Below are 27582 nucleotides of genomic sequence, written 5' to 3'. Positions count from 1 at the left end.
GAAGGAAGGAAGGAAGGAAGGAAGGAAGGAAGGAAGGAAGGAAGGAAGGAAGGAAGGAAGGAAGGAAGGTAGGAAAGAAGGAAGGAAGGAAAGAAGGAAGGAAGGAAGGGAGTGGGCAGTATTAATATAGGAATTGGACCTGTGATCTCAGTAAACAGAACCCTGAAATATGGAAACTCCCTTATCCAGTACAGTTCAGCACCTTCTCTATATCAGAAAGTCTTAGAGAATGGACTAGAATATTCAGAGATTGAGTCACACAACCAACAGGTTGCAGAGGTATTACTTAGGCTCCATTCTTCCTGTGTTGAAGGCCAAACTGCCTCTTCTGTTTAATATAAAAGACTGTATTTTTAAGAAACAGAATATAAGACAGCAGCAGAGGATCTCTTTCAGAATGATGATGGTCTCACCACCTAGATAACTTTGTACAATAAAAGGCTGGCCTGGAAGGTGCCTACATCTGCTCTTTTATAGAAAAACTTGATGAAACTCCCAAAAGACCATGTGAGCCATCTAGATGAAAAGTAAAATTGAAAGTTTTTTAATTAACTAATTTTAACCATGCTACCTGAATAGGACCGTATACATACATTGTTTGTACCTTTATGCATACTGGCTTACATGCAGTAACATGTCTTTTAGACTTCATCTATACATTATGCCAAACTCAGTTCTCTTGGATGCTACAATTATCTCTGTTTACTGGCAAGCTATATTACTTTCACCATCTGCCATTTATTTTAAAAGATGATGCCCATAATATCACTCATTTTATAAGAAATATATTAATTATTCAAAAGAGGACCAGGGAAAGGAGACAATTCTTGATAATTTCACCTTTCCCATTTCCTTCTTGCTTATATACAAAAATGATGGTTAGAAGTTCTAGGAAGTCACTGCTAAAATATCTTTGTGTATTGTCCATGTCATCTCCAGGTTTCTCCAATAATCTGACTCTTCCTATCTTTCCAGGTTCTTCTGGTGTTATTATCCCTCCATATTCTGTGTGCTTAAGTGCAACTATAAGATTCCCATTGCCCATTGTCAATACTCTGAACAGTGATATATCCTTAACTTGTTATTTTTATTTCTTGGACTCCTACCAAAAACCTACATCAAAGGCCACCTTCTCTCCAATTTCCCCACGTTGATAATAAGCTCCTCCTACAGATTTCTCCCTAAAACATTATTTAATATTAGGTTTCCTTTATCCCTTTACTAGACTGTGAACTCCATAAAGACATGGTCCAAAACGTATCTGATTTTTGATATTTTCTTTAGCACAGTGTTTTCTACACAGAGTATGCATCATAATCATCATAGGATTTTTATAACATTTTTAAGGTACAAAGTGCTGTATAAATATCATTTTATTTTATCCTCACAACTCTGAGAGGAAAAGCCCATTATTAGATCCATTTTAGAGATGAAAACACTGAAGTAGACAAAGGTTTTCATGTTTGTCAGCCAGTAAGTACCTCTTAAGTGCCTGTATGCTAGGTTCTTTGGTAACCATCAGAGATATTAAAAAAAAATTTTAAGACAGTCCTTGCTCATAAAGTGCTCATATGTAGAAGAAGGTCAATGAGTTGCCCTGAATCACTGAGCTAGGAAACATTTGAGATCAGATTTGAACTCAGGACTTCCTGTTGCCAGATCCAATATTCTATCCCCTCAACCAAGCTCAATAAATGCTTTCTAAATGTCCTTTGCTTATTGAAGGATACAGGTGGTTGAGTTAAGCTTATATTAATTAGCAAGAAGGAAAATTATCTTCTATTTTAATATTATTTTTAAATGTTTATTTACTTAATTTAGAATATTTTTCCATGGTTACATGATTTATGTTCTTTCTCTCCCCTCCTCCCTCCCCTCTCCTATAGACTATGAGTAATTCCACTGGGTTTTACATGTATTGTTGATCGAGACCTAATTCCATATTAGTGATAGTTGGACTAGAGTTATCGTTTAGTGTCTATATCCCAATAATATCCCCATCAAACCATGTGATCAAGCAGTTATTTTTCTTCTATGTTTCTGCTCCCACAATTCTTTCTCTGGATATGGATAACATTCTTTCTCACAAATCCCTGGGTCATTGCATTGCTGCTAGTACAGATGTGCATTACATTCGATTGTACCACAGTGTATCAGTCTCTGTTTACAATGTTCTCCTGGTTCTGCTTTCGCTCTGCTTCAATTCCTGGAATTCATTCCAGTTCACATGGAATTCCTCCAGTTCATTATTCCTTTGAGCACAATAGTATTCCATCACCAACAGATACCACAATTTGTTCAGCCATTCCCCAATTGAAGGGCATCCCCTCATTTTCCAATTTTTTGCCACCACAAAGAGCACAGCTATAAATATCCTGTACATGTCTTTTCCCCTATTATATCTTTGGGGTACAAACCAAGTAATGGTATGGCCGGGTCAGAAGGCAGATAGTCTTTTATAGTCCTTTGGGCATAGTTCCAAATTGCCAGCCAGAATGGTTGGATCAATTCACAACTCCATCAGCAATGCATTAATGTCCCAATTTTGCCACATCCCCTCCAACATATGTTACTTTCCTTTGCTGACATATTAACCAACCTGGTAGGTATGAGGTGGTATCTCAAATTTGTTTTGATTTGCATTTCTCTAATTATGAGAGATTTAGAACACTTTTTTTTTTTTAAGCCTTACCTTCAGTCTTGGAGTCAATACTGTGTAATGGCTCCAAGGCAGAAGAGTGGTAAGGGTAGGCAATGGGGGTCAAGTGACTTGCCCAGGGTCACACAGCTGGGAAGTGTCTGAGGCCAGATTTGAACCTAGGACCTCCCGTCTCTAGGCCTAGCTCTCAATCCACTGAGCTACCCAGCTGCCCCCTTTAGAACACTTTTTCATGTGCTGATTGATAGTTTTGATTTCTTTATCTGAAAACTGCCTATTCATGTACTTTGCCCATTTATAAATTGGGGAATGGCTTGATGAAAAATTATCTTCTTAAGTCAAACATACATTAATATTTTCACAAACCTGATTCAAGTAAATAATAAAAATAATAATAGTAATAACACTTGCACAGCACTTATAATTTACAAAGTATTTTCATGGGTATAATTTGGAGGAAGAGAAAAAGGCTTTCTTTCTCAGTCCTCTGGGATTCCTTCTGGGTACTTTCAGAGCTAGATCAAGGGGTTGGGGCAAATATATTCTTTTTTTAAAATGGTAAATTCCCATCCTTAAACGTTCCAATATTCTGCTTAATATGACATTAATCATAGAAGCCCACCTGAGCAAATGATTCTAAGTTGCAGCAGCAATAACCAGAAATATATTATCCTGTAGGTAGCTTGATATATGTTCCAAACTGTTTGAAAGCAAGGTTTGTTTGGAGAACCTCAGGCACATCCTATGTTATATAATTGCTTATTTCCCTTTTCAGTTTGTTACTAAAAGCTATCTTCTATTGGCAAAAAAATATTAATTCAGATTGACATTGATTGTCTATAGGCATTCATCTGGGGACTACAGTTTGGGGCAGCAAACCTTTCCTCTTGTTAAATTAAGTTGGCCAATTTTTCTAAACTGTCATTTCTGTAACTTTTTTATATCATTATGTAGTTGAAAAAGAAATCACTGATCATGTTTCAGAAAATAGTACCAATAAGAGAGATCTCTAATCAAGTGAAGCTAGAAAAAGAAAAATCAGTCAAGTAATCTTTTCTACATTCTCTGTGTATAAAGATTGGCCTTAGGTTTATGATTATAGCTGCTCTTTGCTGAGCCTGAAGCTGTTTCTATTTCTGCCTGTGTTTTATAGGAGTATACATAACCTTAATCTTACTCTAATTGAACTTTTCCATTTGGTCCTTCTATAAATCTATTTGTACTTGCTTGGTGGTTAGAGAACTTTTGGAGAGAATCTTGCATTAAGACGCATTTTTAGAAAAGTTTTAATTCAACTGTTAATTTTGTTATTCAATCAGCTTCATTTCTAAATATCCACTCCCCCAGTAAGCCATTTTTTTTGAGTCTCATTAATTTGCTCAGGAGAGAAGCACAGCAGCCTTACTGCTGATAAACACTAAAGATTTGTCATACTCTGTTTCCCTCTCCTTAGGCAGTCTAGTAGGCAGCTAGGTGTCTCAGTGTATAGAATGCCAGACCTGGAGACATGAAGTCCTGAATTCAAATTTGGCCTAACATATTTAGTAGCTTTGTGATCCTGGGCAAGTCACTTACCTTTGCCACAATTTCCTTATCTGTTAAATGAGCTGGAAAAGGAAACAGCAAACCACTCCAGTATCTTTGCCAAGAAAATCCCAAATGGAGTCACAAAGACTTGGACACGACTGAAAATAACTAAAGAACAACAACCACAACAGGTAGGCTAGTCCCCACCTCCACCCCTACCTCCATGACTAGAGAAGCACTGTGTTAATGCTGGACTTAGTTTGGAAACCTGATAAGTTTTAGTCCTGCTATAGCTCAGAACTCCCAAACTCAAGCAAAGTATCAGCCTTAACTGGCTACCCATTTTAACTAAAATAAAGATAGAAAAAAAATAGAAAGAATTCAGAATTTGTTATTGCTGAGTTGTTCTCATTCCTGTCTGACTCTCCATGACCTCATTTGGAATTTTCTTGGCAGAGATCCTGGAGTGATTTGCCATTTCCTTCTCCATTTCATTTTACATATAAGGAAACTGAGACAAACAACATTAAGTGATTTGTCACTATTAAGTGACTGAGGCTAGGTTTGAACTCAGGGAAATGAATCTTTCTGAATCTAGACCTAGCACCCTATCCATTATACCACTTTTCTGCCCTTAATTCAGTATAACTAAATACTAACACATCAAGTGAATCAGATAATATATGCACTATTTTACAACCAGAGTCTTCCATCTCTGCAGAGAAATAATAAGTTGCACTTTCTTATCTTTACTTCAGCAACAAGCCTAGCCATTAAAATTACACAGCATTCAATTTCAAGTTTGTGTATAAACGGACATGTACACAGATAGAATTTCATAGATGGAAAACTGAGAGATCATAAAATGCAACTGAGGAAAAACTAGTATATGCTAGAGACATTTAATGTATGAACATTATTTGTAGTTTGGTGTGGTTACTAGATAACATGATAAGTACAGTGGGTGACATTTAATTTGATTTGCATAATCATAAAAAGAGAACTGACAAATTTTCAAATATTTAAAAATTAGGCTATCAGAAGGGAAATTCTACTACAAAACTTGACTATAGAAGGAGCTTGTTTTACTTGGCTAGTATGTTCTAAGACCCTTCATGTAAGTTGAACATTGCTCATGATAGTAATCCCCATTATTTAATCAATATTTCTTAAGAACATACTCAGGCACTTTATAAATTTGTCTAGGTTTATCAGAGCTACCAGCATCACTACTCTTATACTTTGGCACCATTATTAACAACTAATTCGTCTTAAGGAAACAAAGAGAAACAAAGCTCTGAAGTAGACACAACGTGTTACAAGTGTGAACTGTGGACCAACACTGATGCAGGTGCTAATGTTTGACCCAAAACAATGTAATAATGACTCCCACTGGTGCTTCTCAGAGTGAAAATGAGCACAATTGGTGAACTGGTATGAGACTTTACACCACTTGGAAAAATGGTACAGATAAAGCACATGGGGAATTTTTTTTACCTTTTTTCTGCCTTATTTTTTCAATTGCCAGTGGCATATATCTAAATTCATGTGTTGTTTGTGTAAAACAAATTCCACTGTAATGTACTTTTAAAAAAAGCATATGAATCATGGTTCTTGTTCTGTTGTTTCAATTTTTCCGAATCTTTCTGACCCCATTTGGAATTTTCTTTAGGCAAAAAGATCAGCATTTAGTACTTAGTACTATCAACCACCCCAAAGTGTGAACTATGCCCTTATCCCAAGCCCAGACTAGAATTCCCTGGGCTGGGACTCCAGACTACCCCACAAGTTTGAATTTTCAAGGGGTATAGTTTGACTTGTATCACTATTTGCCCAGGCAGGATCTCAGGATATGGATGTTGGCTTAGACTTATGTTCCAAACCTCAGAGAGAAGATGTGGGGTGGATGTGGATGGAGGTGGTTTGCTCTTGGCTTGTTCTTCCCTTCTTGCTACAGCTTCTTGCTGGTGCTGCTCTTCTCTCACTCCAGTGCCCCAGAAGTTCGCCAGTCTTTTGGGGTTTTCTTTTCTTGAAAGTTGTTTCACTCTGTCTGCTTGTTGGTTCTTTCACACTTCTATTCATTTTGTGGCAATATTTTAATCTTGGTCAGAGAGAATTCTAATGGTGACAAAGAGCTTCTCTGGATTACTCTGCCATCTTGGCTCCACTCTCAGAAGTCCCCCATTTGAAATTTTCTTGGCAAAGATACTGGTTTGCCATTCCTTTCCAAGCTTATTTTATAGATGAGGAAACTGAAACAAACAGGGTTAAGTGACTTGCTCAGGGTCCCACAGATAGCCAGCATCTGGAGCTATATTTGAACCAAGGTCTTCCTGACTCCAGGCCTGGTATACTATCCAATGAGAGCCCTAGCTGCCCTCACAGTTATTAAGCAGGATAAATATGTTGAATAAATGGAGCTTCAAAAATGTAAAGCTAAAACAGAGCTTAGAAATCATCTAGTCCAAAGGAATCAAACTATAACCCACTGAGTATTACCCAGCAAAATTAAAATTCAATTGGAAAATAACATAATACAACAAAACATGTTCTTAGTTTGTCATTTTCATGCATATGAAGCCCCCAGGGATAGGTTTCTATTTGAGTTTGACATTAGTGCTCTAATCCAACCTTTGTCATTTTATAGCTAAGGAATTAATTACCTACAGACTTTTCAGCAATTAAAAATTTTTTCTAAAAATGTTTTTATTTATATTCAGACATTGGAGTATTCCTATTTTAGGTATCATGGGATAGAAGCAGCATTTTGTTTCTTTTCTTTTTTCAATATACATTTTTCATAAGTGAAATAAAATATAATTATCTATGAAATTTTATTTATAAAATTTTACCTTTACTATCCACATCTATAACTTAATTTTCACAGTATTCACAAAATAATTACTAGGACTGTATTTAAATATTTGAAAGAATTATAGAGAAAAAATAATTCTTATGGCTACAATCTTGATTATTACCCAGATTTAAGAATAAGTGGAGGATGGAGTACAGGAAGATATCCCACCATTTTAATATAGCTTTGTTTTTCTAGTTATTACCAGTCTTAGACTGGATCTACATGAGACAACCAAACCAAACAGAAAAAGAAGTGGACCAGTACCACTTATATCCTGTAGAAAACTTTCATTTCCATACAGTTGCCCCATATAGACAAATTAGTTTGAAGGAATAAAACTGGATTTTTGGTGACCTCATTTTTAGTCCCAGTTTTGTCATAAACTCTGTGTGGCTGAGCAAATTGCTTAACCTCTCAGTGTCTATTTCTTTATATGGAAAATAATGATAGCTCTTATTAGTATATTGCTGTAAGGTTTTCAAAGTACTTTCTTCTAAACAACACTGTGAGATCTTTATTAAAAATAGTCTTTCCCCTTTGCAGATTGAAACTCAGAAACCATAAGTAACTTATCCATAGCCAATAAGTGTTAGAGCCATGTATCAAATGCAGTCTTTCTGAGTCTACAGCAGAGGTATGTTGGAAATAGTTTGAACCTTTGAGAACCAATTGTTAAATTCTCAATGCTTTTACACATTGGAAATCAGCAAATTTGTATCTTCTCTTGGGCTTGTGTTAGTGTGGTATACATTCTGTTCATGTTCTACACAATACTGAGGTAGCATGTGAATTTTCTATTGTGGGTTTTAAATAGGCGGATCCCACAACCAGGACAGGGTTGTGGGGTTGTGGTTGGTGGAGGTGGCTTTTGGTTTTTGGCTGGAGTGAAGTAGGCTGCTTTGGGATCGGGCTTCTTGTTTTTCGTTCCTTCACTCTCACACTATCAGTGTTAAGGTATAAAAAGAACATTAAGTACAATTTTCCGTGGGAGCCTTGTGTATCTTTTAAACTTTCTCTTTTTTCCCCAAAACAAATAAACCACCTTGTTATTAAACAAATTCTGCAAAAAAAAAAAAAGCTACAAATGTTAATTTGTAATTTTCTTGTTTGATTAGTGTGAGAAAATGATGAAAAAAATGTTAATGATACAGATTAAAAATAAAAGTGGTAGACTTTTTTTAATTTGGAAAGGTTATGGTTAAATATTTACTAGCACAATCAAGTCTAAGGCCGATTCTGCTACTCCATGCTTTATTCCAGGATTTCTTAACCTTTCTTGTGTCATGGACCCATTTGACAGGCTGGTAAAGATCATGGAATCTTTCGCAGAATAATCCATTTTAATACAAAAATAAAATACATATAGATTACCAAAGAAGTCACTTATATTGAAATGTAATCATCAAAGTATTAAAAAAGCAAAGTCACAGACTTCATAGTAAGAAAGCACATTCTACACTTTAAAATATATATATATATATATACATATATATATATATATATATATATATTATATAAGAGAAGAGGAGTATAAGCTACCATCACCAATCCCTCCACCCAACTCAGTCATTATAGTCATAGACAGTGGTCACAGAAGAAGAGATTTTTAATGCGATATAAAGTGTAACACTTTATGATTCTTTTATGTGGTGTGATACCTTTGATCAAATCAAGACATAACAATTGGCTGAGCAAACACATTAGCCACATCCCTTGGGGCTGTGTTGCTAAATCTACTGGGCATTTCAGTAGTTTGAGAGGGAGAGAGATTACAAATTGGGAGCTAACTGTGAAGGAGACCCTTGGGGATTGACAGGACAAGGGTTTCATTGTCCAGGTAGCTTTGAAGGGGAGCTGTTTTACCTAGAGAAGATGCTGAATCCAACGGGGAACCCACTTTGGAAGGCAGAGAACATAGGACTGTGTAGAGGATCCTCTCCTCACCAAACCATTCTCCACACAATTACAAAAATAATATTCCTAAAACACAAGCTTTTGGGAGCAGCTAGGAGGTTCAGTGGATAGAGAGTTAAGCATGAAGTTGGGAGGTCCTCTTTCAAATAATCTGCACTCAGACACTTCCTATTTGTGTGAATCTCAGCAAATCACTTAATGTCCATTAATATAGCCCTTACTATTCATTTGCCTTAGAATCAAATCATTCTAAGAGAGAAAGTAAGAGTTTATTTTGTGTTTTTTAAATACAAAATTCACTGTCATCTCCCTGATCAATTACCTTGAAACTAGAATTGTATCTTAAAGTAGACATTTTTCTTTATCAGTAATAAAGTTCAAAATGATATTTTTTTAATTTACAATTTTTTGTTCCTCCTCTCTTCTTATATTAGCCCAAGCAAATTATCCAAACTAATATAGCATTGCTAGAAAATGTCATGATCAGTTATATCAAATGTGACATTTTGTGCCACAAAAAAAACTTTGGTATAAAATAAACTGTGTGTAACCAGTTGTAACATGCCTTAGCAATAAACATCTCAAAATGGAGCCAAAGGAAAGGGCAATTCTGTTTTGATAAACTGCAGATTTAAACATTTCTTACTTTAAAATTAATGCAAGGTTAAAGTTTTTGGAAATGTTAAAAATGCCTCCAACACTTTAGCTGGCCTCCTGGTGGGAGCATTATGACTTGTTTATAGCATTCTTTCCTGATAGCTAAAAGCTAATCATGCAAGCAATGCCTGATCTGATATGTAAACTAAGCCATCAGAAAAAGGCTCTTGAGTAAGAAATGCCCAATTCTGGTTATCCTAATAGCTAATAAAAAAATGAAGGGCTCCAAGGCAGTATTTTCATAATAACTTATTAATTTGGGGTCATTTCAGTTATATTAATGAAAAAAATAAGCTTCAGCCAACAGTCTCTTGAATTTTCACATCAGAAAGGCAAAGACTTTCTTTAAAGCCCTCTTTCCAGGGCTGAGCCATGATGGCAGAGAAGGTTACAGACATATCTGATCTCTATCAAATTAGCTTCCCAAAACAAATGTTGGAACAACATAACTCACAAAGAGATGCAGTGAAATAATTTTTCAGCCCAAAACAGCTTAGAAAGCCTGAACAAAATATTTATTGCACTGGGGTGGCAGTGGAACAAAAGCAGCATACCAAGGGAGGCCCCATCATGGCAACAGACCTTGGGGAGTGGCTGAGTCAACAGCAAAAGCTTCTGGAGATTTCATTCATAAAAGATACAAAGGGTCAGATAACTGCTCCAAAAGAGATTATAGGGGTTCCTTTGCTGGCTTTGAGCACAAGGTTCTTGTCACATTACCTATATGTAGATCCATGTTGAAATCTTGGATCAGCCTCTCTCTATGAGGAGAATGACTAGCACACATGAGTGCGTGTGAACACAGGGGAGCAGGGGACCCTGATCATAGTTTTAAGTGGCTACTCACAGACCAGACCACAGACCAAAAAAGTATTAAGTACACTTCTCCTTAAATCATACCACCTTAAAAGAACTGAAAGCAAACAAATCTTCAGTGCTAGCTCTAAAGGCAGCAGCTGCACAAAGAAACTGAAGCTTGGAACAGTGCTCCCTTCACCTCAGTTACAGAGCCCAACTTTAACAGTCTTTTAAGTTAAAAGAAAAGAAAAAGTCTAGAAAATGAGCAAACCACAAAAAAAAAAAAGAAAAAAGAAATTCAATATAGAAAGTTATTTTGGTGATGGGGAAGACCAAAGCATAAATTTTGAAAAAGACAACACAGTCAATACTGCTGCATCGAAAGCCTCCAAGAAATATAGAAGTTGCTCTTAAGCCCAAAAAGAATTAATAGAGGAGCTCAAAAAAGATTTTTAAAATAAAATAAGACAAGTAGAAGAAAAACTGGTAAAAAAAAATGAGTAATACAGGAAAACCATGAAAAAAGTCAACTGTTTAGTAAAGAAGGCACCAAAAAATACTGAAGAAATTAATACTTTAAAAAAACAGAATAGGACAGTTGGTTAAAGAGGCACAAAAATCCACTGAAGATAAGAACTCTCCAAAGAGCAGAAAATTCTTAAAAGGCAGAATTGACCATGTAGGAAAAAAAAGGTACAAAAATTCATCAAGAGGGGGTAAAAGCCTCTTTAAAAAAATAGAATTAGCCAAATGGAAAAGGAAGTACAAAAATTCATTCAAGAAAATCATATCTTATAAATTAGAATTAGGCAAATAGACACTAACGACTTTATGAGACATTAAGAAATAATCAAAGTCAGATGAATGTCAAATATCTCATTGGAAAAACAACTTTCCTGAAAAATAAGTCTAAGAAAAATTATGTAAGAATTATTAGGCTGCCTGAAAGCCATGATCAAAAAAAGAGCTTAGACATCCTCTTTCAAGAAATTATCAAAGAAAACTATCCTAATAGTCTTGAATAAGAGGGTAAAATAGAAATTTAATGAATCCAACAATCACTTCCTGAAAGAGATCCCAAAAGGATAACTCCCTAGAATATTATAACCAAATTCCAGAACTCCCTGGTCAAAGAGAAAATGTTGAATGTGCCCCAAAAGAAATAATTCAAGTATTATGAATCTACTGTCAGGATAACACACAAATTAGCAACTTCAATATTAAAGGATCAGAGAATCTGGAATATGATATTCCAGAAGGCAAAGGAACTAGGACTTCAACCAAGAGTCATTGACCCAACAAAGCTAAGCATAATCCTTCTGGAGGAAAAAAAATGGATATTCAATGAAATAGAGAAGTTTCAAGCATTTCTTATGAAAAGATCAGAGCTGAATGAAAAATTTGACTCTCAACTACAAGACTCAAGAGAGGCATAAAAACATAAATAAGAAAGAGAAATCAAAAGACATTCAAGAAGGTTAAACTGTGTATATATCTACATGGAAAGATTCTTGAAACTTATAAAATCTTTGTCATTATCAGGGCATTTACATGGAATGTACATAAACAGGGTATGAGTTGGATATAATGAGATGGTATCTAAAAAATAATAAAATTGACACATGAATAAGAGGAATTCATTGGTAGAAGGGGAAGGGAAAATAGAATGGGGTAAATTAGCTCACATAAAAGGGGCATGAAAAAACTTTTACAATGGAGGAAAAGATAGTGGAGGTGGAGAAAGGAGCACTTGAACCTTACTCTCAATAGAATTGATTCAATGAGGGAAGAACATACACAATCAATTGGATATAGACATCTGTCTTACCCACAGGAAAGTAGGAGGAGAAGGGGATAAGAGAAGAGGTATGGGACTGATAGAAAAGATGGTAATTTGGGAGAGATGGAGGTCAGAAATGAAACAAGGGGAAATAGGATGGAGAGTAATACACAGAAATCATAGTGATACAAAAATGTTTTTTAACAGATCTCTCTATTAAATGCCTCATTTCTCTAATATATAGAGAAATGAGCCAAATGTATAAGAATACCAGTCATTTCCCAATTGAAAAGTGGTCAAAGGATAAGAACAGGCAATTCTCAAAGTAAGTTCTGTATAGTTCTTTGAAAATGCTCTATATCATTATTAATTAAAGAAATGCAAATTAAAACAACTCTGAGGTGCTACCTCATACCTATTAGATTGGATATTATAACTGGAAAAAACTGACAAAACTTGGACCGAATGTGGGAAAATTGAGGTACTAATGTACTGTTGGGGGAGTTGTGAACTGATTCAACCATTCTGGAGAGTAATTTAGTACCTATGCCCAAGGGCTATAAAACAGTATATAGCCTTTGACTCAACAATACTATTTCTAGGTTTATATCCCAAACAAACAAACAAAAAAAAAAGGTGGAGCAGAAGACCTATATGTACAAAAATATTTAAAGTAGCTCTTTTTATGGAGGCAAATAATTTGGAGAAAGGTTGAGTAAGTTATGGTAAATGATTGTAATGGAATACTATTATACTGTTAAGGCAGGGGTCGGCAACCTTTTTGGCTGTGAGAACCATAAACGCCACATTTTTTAAAATGTAATTTCGTGAGAGCCGTACAGTGCTCACAGTGCGCACTCCTGTAACAGCGCCTGAAAAAAGATTGACTTTATGGCTCCTGCAGAAAGAGTCATATCTGACCCTCAAAAGAGCCAGATATGGCTCAAGAGCCATATGTTGCCGACCTCTGCTGTAAGGAATGACATAATCTGAAGAAGTTTTTGAAAATTAGGGAAATGAAAGCAGACTTTCACAAAGGAGATGATGGCACCTGAGATGAGCTTTGAAGGAAGATAAGGATCCGAAGGTCTGAAACAAAGAAAGTGTATATTATAGGAAAGGAGGGGAAAGGGAGACACCTCTTGCAAAAATGTACAGAGGCAGAAATGGAATGTTGAATCTTGGGAACAATTAATAGTGCAGTTTGATAGAAGAACAATGTAGAATGAAGTCAAAAGACTAAATATCTTGGAAGAATGTTAGTCAGTGTTATAAAAGCTCCCACAAGGTCAATGCTATGAAAACAAGACCAATGGATTTAGCAGTTAAGCAATAATTGCTGACCCTTAGAGAGCACAATTTCAGAAGTGGGGTTGTTGAAAACAGATTGAAAGAGGTTAAAAAGAGAGTGGGTGATTAGGAAGTAGTGACAGGGAAAGCAGCTGAGATCCTGAAAAACAAAAGGGAAGAGAGCTGTGAGACTCTAGCTCTAGAGGGTGACAGAGTAAAGCAAAGTTTTTTGTTTAATTATTTCATGAGTAGGGAAGACCTTGTCATGTTTGTAGGCAACCAAGAAGGAACTATTAGAAAGAGAGAAATTGAAAGTAAGAGAGAGAGGGAACCATAGGAGATAACGGGTTATTGAGGAAGAGACTGAATCAAGGGCAAAACTGGAAAATTAGCCTTCAGAAGAAAAATTCCTTCCTTCGGCACTAAAGAGGCCAGAAGCTGATAAACATAAAGAAGAACTCTGAGGTGCAGAGTAGGAAAGATTCATGACAAATAACCATGATTATCTCAGTAAAGCAGGAGACAATGCAAGGTGTCTTAGTTCAGTTTTAAATTTTAGTGATAATTCTTTTATTTTTTTCTGATTGACTATCTCTAACACTATAGACAGTTGCCCCCTCAAAACTTTCTCCTTTCTACACAAATTCTAAACTTAACTCTATTTCTCTTGCCTAACTCAATAAGTTATACAGGGTATTCCAGGAACCCTAGTTCAGTTTAAACTATTAGGTTGGGAAGGGCATTAGAGGAAAAAAAGAAAGTTTGGAAAGAGTCACTGTGGATGATTTTAGATAATTGATAAGAAAAGGATCAAAGGAATTACCATGAAATGGCAAAGACTAAATTGAAATAAGATGTCATGAATTATAATGATCAGAAATGGCATTGTTTTGTAACTTCAAAGGCATTCAGCAATGTGGGAAGAGGAATAGAAAAAGCAAATAGTTAATGATTGTTGAAGACTAGTGAGACATGAATGATGGTAGTCACAAGATATCCAATTTGAGATGTTTTAAAAGCATTTGTTATAAGAAACTAGCATTCAGGAGAGGTTTTTGTTGTTATTTGGTTGTTTCAGTCATGTCCAGCTGTTTGTGACCCAATTTGGGGTTTTCTTTGCAATAATACTATTGTGGTTTGCCATTTCCTTTCTTTAGCTCATTTTATAGAAAAAGGAAACTGAGTCAAAGATGGGTGACTTGTCCAGGGTCACATTGCTAATGAGTATCTGAGCCAAATTTGAACCCAGGTCTTCTTGACCACCTAGCTACAAGGTTAGGACTGAATATGTAAATCTTTGAATCGTATACATAGATGTAATTTAACTGAAGAGAACTGATAAATTAAGTAAATTATATAATATAGAGGGGAAAGAGAGGAAAGTGTAAGATAGTGCCTTAAGGGACAACCATAGTTATATGTAATTTGGAGGAAGATTTAATAAATGAGACTGAGAAGGAACAAAAAGGAGACTAAAGTGTCATGGAAACCTATAGAGAAGAGAGTAGCCAGGAGAAGAGGTCATCTATAATAGACTGACTTAGAAATCCTCATATTAACATGATCTATGTTTTATTTTACCTTTATTTACTTTGCTAAATATTTCTCCAAAATAATATAATCTGGTTTTTACTACTTAGGAGTATGGGTGTTTAGCTCCTCTGATCTTTAGTGAAGATGAGTTTGTCTTAGAAAAAAAGAAGAGCTACTACTTCCCATGAGACCAGACTGAAGGATAAGATAGTGGTGGGAGACACCTAAAAATGTAAGGTGACATGGAGCAAAGAATAGGAAGTTCTCACTGAATAGTCTCTATTTTTTTCAATGAAGTAAGAGGTAAAGGTGAGTTAAATCTTCAGCTAAGAGGAAAAGAACATGTGTCCTATGAGGAGTATAAAGAGGGATAGAAAACTTTAGGCCAGCTGATGTGGAAAGTAGGGGAATAAGTGAAGGTCCTAGTGGAGACTGTATAAAATAAATTTATAGTGGGCCCAATTAACTTGATTTCATGGCTTAGAACATTTACTGTGGGAATTTTTATGGGAAGTTAATCAAAAATTAAGAAAAGAATTGCCCAGTCAAGGGCCCAGTCAAGATTAGAAAACATGAATTTGTAGTGGACTAGTTGAAAGTTTTGTGATTTCCCCCAAGAATCTTCAGCAATTTTATAGAAGGGACTATGAGGATAGATAGTAGGGGTGGCTGAGTTAAAGATTAGCAGAGTTTTAATAGTAGAAAAGCAAGATAACAACGTATCTTAGAGCAAAAGTTAGAACCTTATGTAACAATTATAGTCAAAATTATGAAAGGAACCTGAAACCAGGATGATATGGGGAAAAAAAGATGGGTCAGAAATACTAAAATTAAGGTGATGAAAAATAACATTTTAGGAAGAATGAGACAGAGGGAAAGATGAAAGGACAGGAGATTATGATCAAGAACAGTGTAGCGATAACTCTGTACTCCGTATTCCAAAATTAAGTCAGCTATTTCTTCTTCTCAAAGTGTTAGAGGCACCACTGAGAAATTAGGATACCTTCCTCTAACCCTATTAGCTCAAACTGTCCTATTCTGGTGTTAGTCAATCCACCAGTGTTTATTAAGTAATAACTTCTGTTATGCTAAACTGGTAAAATCCATCTTGATCTCTACTCTCAAAACTCCTAGAGGCTTGTTCTTCTAAACTTCAGAAATTCAAAGAGTCATAGCCATCTCCAATCTCCTTTACCGCCAACAGGAAAGATCAAGGCTAAAACCAAAGTCCTATAGTCACAGGCCACATGTGAACCTTGAATGGGAAGGACTTAGGGACTCTTCCCTCCAGCATTTTCTCTCTCCTCTCTCAAGAACACAGCCAAGAAGGAAGGAGTCAGACCAAGAGAACTGGTTCCAAATAACCAGTACCTTTTGGATTCATCCCAGGTTCTGACTATTGAGCCTCTCAAAAAGTTTCCTGACCATTATTTGGCTAGAAGACCAGAAGGAGTTTGGGGATAATAATGCATGCTCCAAATCTCTACAAGACAATTCTGTGACATGCCACTGTGCCTTTGCAGAAGCAGCTCTTTCTTCCGTGCAGATAATCATACACACACACACACACACACACACACACACACACAAAGAGAGAGACAGACAGACAAACAGAGACAGAGACAGATAGAGAGAGAGAGACAGAAGTTAGAAGCAGTTCCCCCAAGAGCTAATTTTCACCTCAGAAATTGGCAATTAATGTAATTCAGAGCTGTGTTTATTATTTCGATGATTGTGTAGGCCAGAAGTACCAAACATGTAGGGTGCCTGAGTCCCACAACACTCTTAGGAGTGGTTCATTCAGATTAAAATATAATTGGGAAATATTCAACAAAATAAATAGAATACAATAATTTATTTTAAAACTGTCAACATGCAGTCCATACAGATCCTTATATACTATTTAGTGTCCCCTATTTCCATTTATGTTTGACTCTTATCTAGACTTAAGAAACTGATAAAGAAAATATAATAATGCAAATCAAACTTAAAATTTCATTGAGTACTTTTTTTTCCTGGAAAGTCAGTTGTTAAACATTTAGCAGCAGAATCTTGTCCCTGACCCATTAGAAAAGGACTTTCAGAATTTAAAATCATGGAAACTGAATTGTTTTGGTGATAGTGAATTATGAGGAAAATAAACCTTGTGCATAGTTGTCATCAAATAATGAATGTTTACATTATTTCATGTAAATAGTGAATTGAATGAAGATGGGCAAGGAATCTTGCTGGGCCTTTACAGGAAATAACTGAGGAATACTTTATTTAATTTAAATAATTTGAGTGCAATTAATTGCTAAACACATTTAGATGGCCATTGTGTTTGATATTAAGTTTTTAATAAAACATTTTATGTAAACAATGGAAATACAGAGTGTTTGCAGAAACATCAATATGGAGAGAATTTTAAAGTCTGATAGCTTGAGCAGAGAGGAAGACTATGAACTGGGCACTAAGCTCATTCAGAAAAGAGTCTTAGAGATCAGGAGATGAAAGCAACAAGTTGAATCTTAAAGGAGATAACATTGCTAAGGATTGGTGGTGAAGAAGAATTTGTAGTGGAGGGCAAGGAGCGTATTGCTCCTTCTGAACTGTTTCTGGTTGATTTGAGATACACAATAAATCCAACTCCAGACTTTTTCTCTTTTTCTTTGAGAAGAATTTCATAACCATCTTTTTTTAATGACATTTTGTTAATTTATAGCAAGAATGTCAGTATGGATAAGGTTCAATTCCTCTTTTAGTACATTATCTTATTGGTCACTGGACAAATAATTCACACTTGGAATACTAACCACAGCTCTCTGTTCCACCACTCTAACACCATCACCATAGAAGTAGAATGGGAACACATAGTATAAAGGAACATTTTATGATTTGTCCTAAAATTCAATACCTGGTAAATAGCTCTCTCACATTAAGTCTCTCTTTATTTAGTGATCTTTTTCCTCATACCAAAGACAAAATCTATAGTTGGATCAATACTTTGCACATTTTCTCATTTGGAAAATCTTGTCAGAGCTTGTACCCTATTCTTTTCATATACTACAAGTTGTATTCTAGGATCATTGTCATACACAATAATAAAATAGAAAAAGACTTTTGTGAAAGAGAACAATTATATGTGGCAATTAATATAGAGCAATTACAATGTAAAAAAATTATAAGTTGAACCTCATTTTCAGCAAATAAAAAACTATAGGTATACTCTGAACATTGAACTTAAAAATGAATTCTTAATTTTTAGTGATAGAATAGTTATACCTGGTTGTTTGATGAAATATTAATATACAGAATTCATCCATGAAATCTTTTTTTTTTCAGAAGCCCTGGTGGAGAGCAAATATACTTTATTAATCTATGAAATAACATTAACAACTTTGAGTATATCATCAGAGAACTTACAGCACAACATCATAATTTTAGTACGCTCTGGAAAGGTACCAGAATCATTCTTTTCAAGCAGTTCTATTGGAACTTCTCTGAATTAGAGCAAGGAACTATTAATTAGGCAAAAATGAAAACATTTTAAAATAGTACATTCTAACAATATTATTAGATGGGTACCCTGAATAAATTTCCAGATATAAATTAATACATTAATTAAGAAAAATGTTGTTAAACTTCAGATAACTAATCAAAATGACCTTAATGTCCCTTCTCCACAAAAATATATATGTGCAGTTCATAGAATACATACTATAAAAGTATAAAGTAATTTTAAAAACAGCCACCCCATTTATTAGCTAAATGATATAATTTTAAACTTATAAGCAACTTTTAGAAGTATCCAATAGAGCTACTGGGAAAATGCTTTCTGAATAGAAACAAAAAACTATACAATAATGTATCTTTGCCATTCATTCTGAATTTTTCTCTAAACCATTGTGTTTGTACTCTGCATCATTAGGAGAAATTCCTGGATCAATAAGATCATATATCTATTTGGAGCATATAAATTAGCATATGCATTTATGTACACACACACACATACACACACACACACACACACACACACACACACACACGGAGGGCAGCTAGGTGACACAGTTGATAGGATTCTAGAATCAAGAAGACTCATCTTCCTGGGTTCAAATCCAGCCTCAGACACTTACTAGCTCTATGACTGAACAAGTCACTTAACCCTGTTTACTTCAGTTCATCATCTGTAAAATGAGCTGGACAAAGAACTAGCAAACCACACCAAGATTCTTATAAAGAAAATCTCAGAATGGTATCATGAAGAGTCAGATACAACTGAAACAACTGAACCACATATTTATAAATATATGTGTATATGCATATGTATTGTGTTGTATGTATATACATATATACTTATTTTGCAACTAAAGCATGAACAAGATCTCTGCTAAGAAAGAGGGAAAAGTTTAAGGCATTGTTCTTTTGGCAGTGGCATTTGTAAAAATGAGATGAAGGAAAAACTTACCTTCTGAAATTCAGGCATATTCTCTTTAGTCTTTATGAAACATTTCAACTTTGAAGTACCTTTCCTAAATGAAAACCCCCAGGAACACCACAGCCAAAATTCAAAGCTTCTAAGTTAAAAAAAGAAATGCTGTAATCAACTAAAAAAAACTTCCAGGACCAATGAACAAATATAAAGATCACATAAAATTTAGCAGCTGCCTTTAAAAGAAAGGAGAACTCAGAATGTGATATTCTAAAATACAAGAGGAAGGTTTACAAGGATAATCTTTTCACAATACTAAGTATAATTTTATAGAGGGGGAAAAAATTAAATTTTAATTCAATAGCATTCCTGATGAAATGGCCAAACTAATTATTGTTTAATGAAATGGGTACCAAGAGAAATTTATTAAAGTTATACATATGTTTTTATTTAAAAGGGAATGTATGATAATGAATTGTTTACATATTAATAAGGGGATAAAAGCAGGTGTTTAGTCAGAACTCTGTTATCTTTTGGGCATACAAAAAAAGGTAATAATGTGGGTGGTTTTGTCTTTTTTAATGGTATCAGGAAAACATAAATGGGAAGGCAAGGGAACCATTCTGGGAAAGAAAGGAGGAAGAAGGGAAGAGAAATCACTAAAATCACTATTGCATCAAAGAGGTGCATAAGATATTCATGAGAGAAAGGGTATGGGGAAAGGGCATCTAATGAACTTCTATCATCTGAAGAGGAATATTGAACATAATTTCAAACACACACACAAACACAGATTTCAGTTTATAATTGCATTAAACACAAAAGAGGGGACGGGGACAAGAAAGTAGTAGAGAAAGGTCTAAAAGGGAGGGGCAAGAAAAGTAAAGGAAAAATCATAAGAAAAATGAACTTCAGTGTTACAGGGAAGAAGATAAAGAAAGGATTCAAAAGATAGTAAGAAATAGTAAAAACCGAAGAAAGTCCCTTGCCCTCTCTGGACCCAGGGCAATTTCAAGTTGTAGAGAAGGTGCTGATATTTAATGGAAGAAGTCCCTCACTGGAAGCATGTGAAAATCACTATTTTAAAAAATAGAAATGATTCTTGCAAAAATATTAATCTTTTTTAATGATTACCTATTTGAATTTGAAGAGGTAATTGACAAATTAGAGAAAATTCAAAGTAAAGAAGTTAAAAGAATATGATAAAAGTTTATAGAAGATATTGCATGCAATTAGAGCAGCTCCAATTTTACTTGTTAAAAAAATATCTGTTCTAGAAAAAAAAGAAAATGAACATTTTAAATCATTTATTCTCACTTACATCATTTCATAGAGAAGTGTAACCAATACAAAATGGTTGTCACAGGAAGTTCAATGATACCCACCATCAATATTTCCTCCCTCGCCCAGAAAACTATTCCCTTTGCCAAATAGAGAGACATGAGTCAAAAACATCAGTTTAGAGTAGGAGATCATTTGTAAAATATTATGAAGGAAGATGAAAGATTGCAAACTGTATGCCTTCATTAAATACTGAAAAGGAACAAAGGGAAAGGAATCTGAAGAAAACTTGGCAACAAATAAATATAAATAAATAGATTATAGAATACATAATATGTAACATTATATAGTTATAAATAGATAGATATAAATAGATAAACAAATAGAACAGTTATCCTGATTTTTAGTGACCTTTTAAAAAATTAGTGATGCTAAGAACCTAATAGTGTGTTTTATATGAGTAAAGAACATTAGCTCTTCAGATGTAATTGGAAAGAACAGTTTAATCTGACTAAATTCAAAGTGGCCAAAATCTATAGTGGCTATAATATAATTGTAAGGCATGTAGTGATCAATGACCTTCTTTTTTTCCATTAAAAACTAAGTGATAATTTATCAGTAACTATTGACCGAGATGGTTGTTTATTCTTCTACAGAAAATGTGTATAAAAATGTCATATGCACATATTTAGGATATCTCCAGTTTCCTAGGAACAGATAGGCTATGTTAGATCATATCTTTGTAGTTACATCATTAACTCAAAGTAATAGAGGATATATAATGTCATTCTTTCTATTACTTATTGATTTTCAACAATCATTGACTTGGTAGTACAAAGTGCAACCTGAAATCTCTTTTCAAATGTGGTGACTTCCACACTTAGCAAATTAAAAAAGACTTTAAAACAGAATGAAACTCTGAGACCATTTTGTTCAACAATCCACTTCTGCTTAAATTAGTATCAATACCAACTAATTAAAGGACTGATCCTTATGATTCTGGGAATGTGTTTCATTATTTGTGAAAGGGAGAGGATAAGAGAAATAAATCGACACAGAGAATGGTCCCTGTTTGAATGTCAGGACAGAAGGAGTTAGTTCTCCCCTTTACCCCCACAACAGGAGGATCAAGAGCAAAATGAAAGAGTAACTTAGTTATATTGATTTCCTATTTTAATAAATCTCCCAATATTGGCCTGCCTTGATCCAGTTCTCTGCTTTTAAAAATAAGCTGTTAGAAAATTGCTATTAATTCACATTGTACCTTTCTTGTTTTCCTACCCACGCATGTACAGAGAAAACTCTTTGTAAAAAGGGAGATGAAGGAAATGTCTAGAGGAAATGTCAAGCTTGCTAGTAAGACAAAGTATCTGAATAGGGTCAATGAAAATAGTAAGCTTCCTCTTCATAAATAATGAAATATACAACCAGGAATAGTCAGGATCAATCATTTATCTAGCCAACACTGACCCTAATTAAAACAGATGGTATAAATATAACTTTTAAAAACAGAAAAAAAATTTGAGTAAGACTTCATTGTCCTTAGGAAGGGACAAAAAGAAGAAGAGGAAGGAAGAAGAATGGTAGAGAAACATCATGATCATCCTTCCCAGAAAATGTCATCAGCCACAATCTCTCACCTTTCAGTCATGGGGAGAAAATTTTCTTAGTTTAGAACCTTGGTTGTGATTTAAATGGTGGCCTAGTTGGCAGCAAGTGCTCTCTCCATCTCTCTGGGTCCTAGCTCAAACTATGTGCCCACTTCTTATTCTAATCTTATGTCCCCAATATACAACTGCATCTTCTAATAGTTTATCCTTTACTATGTACCAAAGTTGTAAATACAACACACGGGATTAATTCTTCTGTCATTAAATGATCTTTCTAAATCTACCAGATATAGCAAGTCACTGAAAACTTTTCTCTTCCCATAGAAATTAATTTCTAAAGTCCCACCACAGTTAACTAGCTATTTTATGAATTTCCAGACAATCAGATTATGAACCTTCTAGAAAACTCCCAAGTCTTAATGAATCTCATATTCTCTCCCTGATCCAAGCTTGTTGTGTTTGTAGCACCACAACCATTGTAAGGTCTGGTGATGTGAGGTATGATTAAATGGTATTACATTAGGACGAGTCAAATGACTTAGAACTTATATACCCCTAGGTGCATTGATGTCATATTCTATGGTACTATTTTATTTTAAACTGGATTATCATAGTGTAAATAGATGTTACCAGTAGTTTCCTAATTGGTCTCCAAAACCCTCTGTAACATAACATTCATGCTTGCTATTCCTTCAACTTTCTTTTAGATTTGCTTATTTACAAGGCAAGCCATTCTATTATCTTTTTCCAGACACGAGTCTTATCCCAGGTCTTCTTGGTACCTTATATCCTTGTGCTAATATTTCAAGTTTATTTCATTTATTATCCAAAATATATATTAGTATATAATGTGTGGGGATGTATATATGTGTATGTATGTGTATATAGGTGTATGTGCATATATACACACATATGTATTGTGGGTTTTGAAAGTATTGTGTCCCGGTGAACTGCATCTCTCAGCGTGACCCAAGGATCCCGCCCCCCTACTTCCTGGCATTGGATTGGTCTTGAGTAGACCAATCTTGTGCTGGGAGGGACCACGCCCCCTATTCCCTGGCATGGGATTGGTCTGGAATTAGACCAATCCCATGCTAGGGAGAGACCACCTTTGTCGCTTCCTCCCACTTCCAGGCACAGGATTGGTCTACATAAGGACCAATCCCACGCCAAGGAGGGAACTTTGAATCTGAGAAGATTCAGGGTTTAATGGGGTTAGTCTATTTCAGGCAGAAAAAACTCTGTGAAAGTGTGTGTGTGTGTGTGTGTGTGTGTGTGTGTGTGTGTGTGTGTGTGTGTGTTTTATTACTATTAAAGTCTGTCGGATTTAAGACAAAGTTGTTTTTTTTTTTTCTTCTTTAAGTATACTTCCCACATTTTGAGGGTTTAGAGGCATGGTGCCCCCACAAATTAGAAAATCCATGTAAAATATATTGACCCTCCCTTCATACCAGAAAAGTCTGAATTTATTCTTTTTCTCTTATGGAGTATTTACACTACTATATTTCAAAATTCGGGTTAAGTACTTATATGTTAAGTACTATATGTTGGCCAAGGTTAATATTTCTAGCCTTTGTGTATTGTCTGCTAGTTTTTGCATTCTTTTCAGAAACATTAACTTTTTACTTATTTTAACTTTAAAAGAGAAATTGTATGTATTTATGAATTGAAAGGCAAAATAGGTTGATATACAACACTATACATATATCTTATGTATTTCTAAAGTTTTTCTGTATCATCTGGTGACCTTCACATATAGTCTGTGGCTTCTGAAAAGCTCTCAAATATTCCCATTTAATTTCTTATTCTGACCATATATCAAAACCAAGATGGGGAAAAGTCACAATGTGGAAGTGATATCTGTATAAAATTTTTCTTCCCAGTTATTTTCTTCTAATAATTACCAGGCACTCCTTCCACTTTGTTTGGTGTCAAGCCCATTGTCCTCTGGAGTGTAATATTTGGTCTTATACTTTTTGTTTTATTTCACATCTGTGATTTCCTTGTTAAAAGACCTCCATATGAAGAATCAACTTCTGTCATGCACACATCATCTTTGCTGTAATTTCTCCTTATATAGAGTTGCCTAGGGCACTACTACGTTAAGTGGCTTGCCTAGGAGAAAACAATTGGTTTATGAAAGGTATAAAACTTGAACCCCAGTCTTCCGGATTCTAAGACTAGCTTTTTCTGTAGACTATGCCAATTTGCTTTTCTTTACAGTTCAACAAGGACATTTTCTCTCCCCCCCTTCTCATATTTCAACTTAAAGGTTTCTTGATCAAATTGATAGGTCTCTCAAAAAACATATTTTTTTCTATTTTTCATGAGATACATTCTGTCCCCTACTATAAACTCTTCTTTTTGGTATATCATAATTTAGGGTCCAGAAAACCAAATCCCATTCTTTGACAGTATACACATAATGTGTTACCTTTTTATATTCTTTTCCTTTCTTATAAATAGTTATGACTTCTAGCTGAAAGATAAAATGAAAAAGCCATTTGTAGCACCACATTTCCTACCTGGAATGTCAGTCACTAGAAATATATTTACATGTTTCTTCTGATTAAACATTCTATTACCACATGAATCATTAGAAATAAGTAATGGGCAGAAAATCTGATAAATCTTGGCAGTTTCTACATTATGTCTTACATATAGACACTAGTGAGCTATAATGTCTCTGTATTTGCCAAAGTAGAGTCCTTCTATTACTTACTTATCTTCTCTAAAAAGGCTCTGAAAACGGAAAAATAAAACCTAGATGAATTACATAATTAAAGAAATGAATAGTGATGAAAAATAAAAACAAAAATAAAAATTTCATTTTTTAACAGACTGGAATGGGGCACCTGCGTGTTACAAAAGATGGTCTCCGTCTAGAAGGGGAGTCTGAATTTTTATTCCCGCTGTATGCCAAAGAAATTCACTCCAGGCTGGTAAGTAAAGATCAAAACATTTAGAACAATATACCAACAGCAAAATCAAACTCAAACTTTATTAAGTGTAGAAATTTATAATATTGTAGAGGACAATTCATTGAACATATACACATAACCTTGTTAGATTGTCTAAAAATGCTTGGGAGTTTGGTTTTGGAACTAATCTCTAGGAACTGCATTTAGATAGTAAATGAAACCAATTTTCATGTACTTCAGAATTTGAATTTGGTGGTCACTGTAATTTAGACCTGAAATGAAAACCTCAATCACAAATAATTTAAGCTTCTATCCACTATTGCAAAGCAATTTAAATTCAAGTAATTTTGAAAGCATTCCAAATTGTCTGAGAAGCTTAGAAAGAAATCTTTTTCACAGTAGGGTATTCTTCACTAATTACAGAATATTAAGGTTAAATAGAACCCTCTATCAGTAGATTAAACATCGGTACTGAATGGTTATGTTAATAGAGTACAGTTTGACTTTGAAAGCATATCTGCCTAAGTATAATCTTCATTTACCTTGCTGGCATTTAACTCTACCTCCAGGATAGCCAGTCATAAAATTAAATTACTGTAAAGTAAAGTATAATACCTCTGTGATATGTTTCTGTTTTTCTCCCTGTAGTTTAATGAATACCAAATGTAATATGAGGGTTTTAAGTTACATCAGATTTTCTCTTACTAAAAATGATGCCAATATGGTGCCAACAATATGCATAAAAAGTAAAAATGTTAAGTATCTACCACCTAGCCCTAGTGATATGGAGGCAGTGTGAGGTCTGCCATAATGTTCAGACTTATTTGTTAACCTCATAATTTATATAGAGACTTTCAGGATGTTTGTTCTGCCTGAGGGTGCTCTGGAAAGCTAATATTCCTAGAGAAGGGAATAGGTAGGTTTTTTTAAAAAATGAACTTTTTTCCAGATAATTAAAGAAAATACATTTTGCCTCTCTCCCTTCTTTCTGTCTTAGCAAAAAACCATGGAGAACTGGTTATCTAGAGAAAGTTTGGTTTCACTTGCTTCAAATCACACCTTTTGACCCCCCCCAATTCAGTCAACTACATTTACTCCCTATTACCTCCAACATTCAATATAAAATCCCTTTTTGATTTTCAAAACTTTTTCTAATCTTGATTCTTCCTATCCCTCCAATCTTCTTATAACTTATTCCTTTCAATATAATCCAGTGATACTAGTCTCCTTCTTCTCCCTCTCACACAACACCCCATCTCCAGTGTTTTCACTGGCTATGAAGAATGCTGCCCATTTTCTCCTCCGCTTCCTGGCTTCTCTGACTTTATTCTGGCTTGCTACAAGAAACCTTTCTATTCATCCTGTAAACATGATTTTCTATTTTATGTGTAAATACAATTTTTAATATTCATTTTATTTTATTTTGCCATCCACATTTTCTCCCTCCTTCTCATCCCTCCCCCTCCCAAAGATGGCAGGTAATATGATATAGGTTGTACTTGTGTTATCACAAAATACATATTGCCATGTTGATCATGTTGTGAAAAATAAAAACATATTGCTTAAACTAGAGACAAATTCATGGAGGAATTAAAGAATTGTATGCTACAAATTTGCATTCAGACTGTCAGTTCCCTCTGTGGCAGTGGCTGTATGTATCTTAATAGTCTTTTGCATGTTGCCTCTCTCTTTGGATTGTGAGTTCCTTGCAAGTAGGGACTGTTTTTGTTTTTGTTTTTTTTGTTTTTTTGCCTTTCTTTGTACCTGCAGCATAGCACAGTGCTTGGCCATAGCAAGTTCTGTATAAATGCCGATCGACTAGTGACTAACTACCCTTAGTCACAAATTATTAAGATTTATTTTGCTAGTTTTGGCCAAGCCTTAAACTTTAGTTTTGCTAGTTTTGACCAAGCCCTACAGTTTAAAATAAAAGATATAGGAGAAGCTTGCTTTAGAGTTGGAGAATGAAAACACACATACCTAACCTGACCTCTGAAATATATAAAAGCAATTCATCAACATTTCCATTAATGGATAAATGCTGAGTAAGAATAGAGATCAATGCCCACAAATCATGTTAAGGAGTATTTAGGAGCTGTTACTTCACCTTTGAAGAATTTCTTAAGAGATTTTTTGTTGTTATTGTTTTGATTTTCACCTCCTACAACCCAGAAAACCTTTTGAATATTAGAACTCTGATTTTGGAATACACAAGGAGGAAACTATGGCCATATTGCCCTTGAATTAGGATTCCTATGAAATATTCTAAAAGAAATAAAATAAGAAAAGCGTATTTCAGAGAGGCTTGTTCTTAGACATATGTGGAGTCAATAAATGGAACCTC

The 27582-nt window shown here is 34.7% G+C and overlaps 1 protein-coding gene across 1 annotated transcript in view; it reads left to right on the top strand.

The window, feature by feature from the left end:
* Positions 1-27582, top strand: part of SGCG (sarcoglycan gamma) — a 250839-nt gene that overhangs the window by 91408 nt on the left and 131849 nt on the right. The window contains exon 3 of the mRNA XM_044668296.1: positions 25158-25259. Within this exon, the coding sequence (XP_044524231.1) occupies positions 25158-25259 (102 nt within the window). The remainder of the gene's footprint in view (positions 1-25157; positions 25260-27582) is intronic.

This window comes from Gracilinanus agilis, chromosome 3 (assembly GCF_016433145.1).
Source record: "Gracilinanus agilis isolate LMUSP501 chromosome 3, AgileGrace, whole genome shotgun sequence".
NCBI lineage: Eukaryota > Metazoa > Chordata > Mammalia > Didelphimorphia > Didelphidae > Gracilinanus > Gracilinanus agilis.
The sequence above is the reverse complement of the archived record's forward strand: the minus strand, read 5'-3'. Positions and strand labels throughout refer to the sequence as shown.